The 3,056-nt window shown below is 37.7% G+C and overlaps 1 protein-coding gene across 1 annotated transcript; it reads right to left on the reverse strand.

The window, feature by feature from the left end:
* Positions 1–311: 311 nt before the first annotated feature.
* Positions 312–1,823, reverse strand: LOC107854602 (putative late blight resistance protein homolog R1B-16). Its single transcript, XM_047404454.1, has one exon. The coding sequence runs from the start codon at positions 1,821–1,823 to the stop codon at positions 312–314; it is 1,512 nt and encodes a 503-aa protein (XP_047260410.1).
* Between the last annotated feature and the right edge of the window lie 1,233 nt (positions 1,824–3,056).

Genomic DNA, 3,056 nt, shown 5'->3' on the forward strand with positions numbered 1-3,056 from the left:
ATTCCCCAAGTCCGGGAAGACACCAATTTAACTCAATCAGTTGTAGTGAGTGGATTTCTGCAAACTCAATGGGTATCTTATCTAAATAATAGCAACATCTAAGCCCAAGGCGCTCAAGGACAGAAAAATTGTCATATGTGGCTTTCCAGTACTTGAGATCATTATGTTCAATTAACAAAAGCTTCAATCGATAAAATCCCATGCCCGTTGGACGCCATTCTTCTCCATCACAAGCACCAGACATCAGCTTGAGCACCTCAAGGCAGCTATGATGTCCAAGTACGACCAACTTAGATAAGCACTTTTTAACTTCAGCGCGTTGATGGAAAAGCTTTTGCACTTGCTGGCCAAAATCCTCCAAAACGATATGTAAGACTCAATGTTTCAAGTTGCTGCAGATGGACAAGATTGTTGAGAAGCCCACCAGAAGAGTCAATCTGATATGCACTGAGCCCTAATTCTTTGACATTCTGAATCCTCATAATAAACTCCTTCGTGCAACAACATGCAGACATGGAATAAATAGTTTGTATGTTTGAAAAACCCATGTGACTCCCTTTGTCAGCAGATACGCTTGGGGAATTTGGCAGATAAAATTCGGGCAGTTTGAGATGCCTTAATTGCATTAGTCCCAAAATTTCCTCAGGAAAAGTTATTTTCCATAGCATAGGCCCTTGAACAATGAATGTATGCAGATTCCATAACCTGCAAACTTCTGGAGGTATATTTGCAACATTTTCCCAGTCTTCTATTGCCCTTTTAGATTTGAGAAGCCCAGCAACCACGGCAATAGTTAGTGGTAACCCGTGACATTTCTCTGCAATTTGCTTCCCAATAGTCTCGAACTCAGATGGTAATGCTTCATTTGCAAATGCAACACTTTTAAAAAGGTGCCAACTCTCATCCGGACCCATTAAATCCATCTGCAAAGAAAGATTCTCTGTACCAGCATCGCGAGCTACTTCAATGTTACGGGTCGTCAATAATATTCCACTCCCCTTGTTTTCACTTGGAAAACATAGTCTCACGGCATCCCATGATTCACTTTTCCACATGTCATCCAATACAATTAAATATCTCTTACCCTTTAAACTCTTTTGTAGCATGTTTGCAAGCTCTGCTTCATCGTTCATGTCAAATGTGTCACTCTTAGTAGAATGCAGAAAGCTCAACAAGATTTCCTTTACATTGTGCTGTTGCGAACTAGTAGCCCAGGCACAAACATCAAAATGAGAACGAATGCACTCATCATTGTAAACTTCGTCCGCTAAGGTTGTTTTACCTATGCCTCCCATCCCGACAATCGGGATGACTTTGGGTTCACCAGAGTAGCTTCTAGTAAGATCTTCTACCAACCGTTTCCTTTTATCATCACGTCCAACCATACTATTCTCAACATTCAGAATATTGCTTGATGAGCTTGGAAACTCATGAGCCGTTGATTCCTTTGATGCATGTTTGCCCTTATCTTGGATATTTGTCGACTCTTTCCAGATACGATCAATGTCCTCTGCTACTTGTTGCAGTCTATCAGAAAGCCTCTCATGTGCCTTTTCTCTCAGATTTTTATCATTTGCCAATACAACTTCAGTTATGCTTAGTTGAATTGTTTGTTCAACAATATTTGCAACTTCTTTTACCTGTACTTCAAAATCTGTCATTTCCCCAGAAACATTGTTTTTCTCAAAGTTCTTGACAAATACTTCCAGGGAACTAACTTTTTCACAAAGAGCGCGAAGTTCTTCTCTGTGATCACAGATTAGAGATTGCATCGGCGAATTGGATGTCAAGAGCGATTCTATTGTTCTCATAAGAGAAGCCATATCTCACAAGGATCAAACATTCATCAAGACAAAGTGAAATGGACATTTTCTACTCATGTTTAGAGTTTGTAAAAAATATGCTTGTTATACTACTTGTTCAGACATACAGTATTTTCTTAGTTGATGTTGCTGCATTCGAATTTGGAAAGCAAATTACACGGCTGACTTGTTAATGTAGGATATCATATCATGTGTATGTCGGAAATGCACTCCTATCAATGTACCGTGAGTGTGAAGTATTGACGAGGCATATGACGAGTTCGAGGAAATAGCGAAGAAGGAAATTGTCTCTTGGGTAGCTCACTGTCTCAATCAATTTTCAGTTCTAAACAAAAGAAGTTTGATCTTTTTAGTTGTGTTTGTTACTTTTTCCAATTGTAAGATGATATATGTGGTAAGTGAGGTCCCTCTAAATTCTTGTTTTCTTTAACTTTAGCTTTAAAGATTCAATTTTTACTCGAGAAATCACAGTAATATGAACAATGAGTTGTCGAAGAAAACTGGTTTACCCAACCAAAAAGAATAAATTGCTCTCTGTGGTTTAAAATAATTTTGATACTGTAAAAATAAAAGGCTGAACGTTTAAATTTTGATTGAAGTGATAAGGCTTTCACTTTAAAAAAACAAATACTAAAAAAGAAGTATTAATATATTTAAAATCAAGTGGGTCCAATAAAGGTAAAAAGGTAATTGTGCCTTTGAAAAATTTCCAAATCGGGAAAGACGACATTTATTTTGGGACGGGCGACACATAATTTGGGTCGGAGGTAGTAACAGATTTTTGCATATGCATCCATTTAGGCTTATTGTGTTTCCTTTCAAATTGTTCTTACATTTCAACCATTTTTCATTTTGTGCTTGTAATGTTCTACTTCAAACAGATGTTCACGAAGGGATTGTTCTTAATATTCATAAATGCAAAAGCACAAGTACAATAAGTCGAATCAGATGCAGAATCAATGATTTGTACAAAATACTTTGCTTGACATTATTGAGTCAAGAGTTATCACATGAGAACAGCACTGATAGGCTTGCAACAAAGTCTCAGAAAGAGGAGCTACTAACAGTTCCACCAAATTTAGCTAGAACTGTAGAGGTCTAAAACAACATCATCTATTAGTTCTTGGAGAATATGCCTAACAACTTCAGTGCCACATTCATATTCTTCAATCTCGAAGTCCGTACCTTTACCCAAAGAATGGCTCATATCCCATTCTATTAGCTCGTCTGGGA

This window comes from Capsicum annuum, unplaced genomic scaffold (genome assembly GCF_002878395.1).
Source record: "Capsicum annuum cultivar UCD-10X-F1 unplaced genomic scaffold, UCD10Xv1.1 ctg59895, whole genome shotgun sequence".
In the NCBI taxonomy this organism is placed as follows: Eukaryota; Viridiplantae; Streptophyta; class Magnoliopsida; order Solanales; family Solanaceae; genus Capsicum; species Capsicum annuum.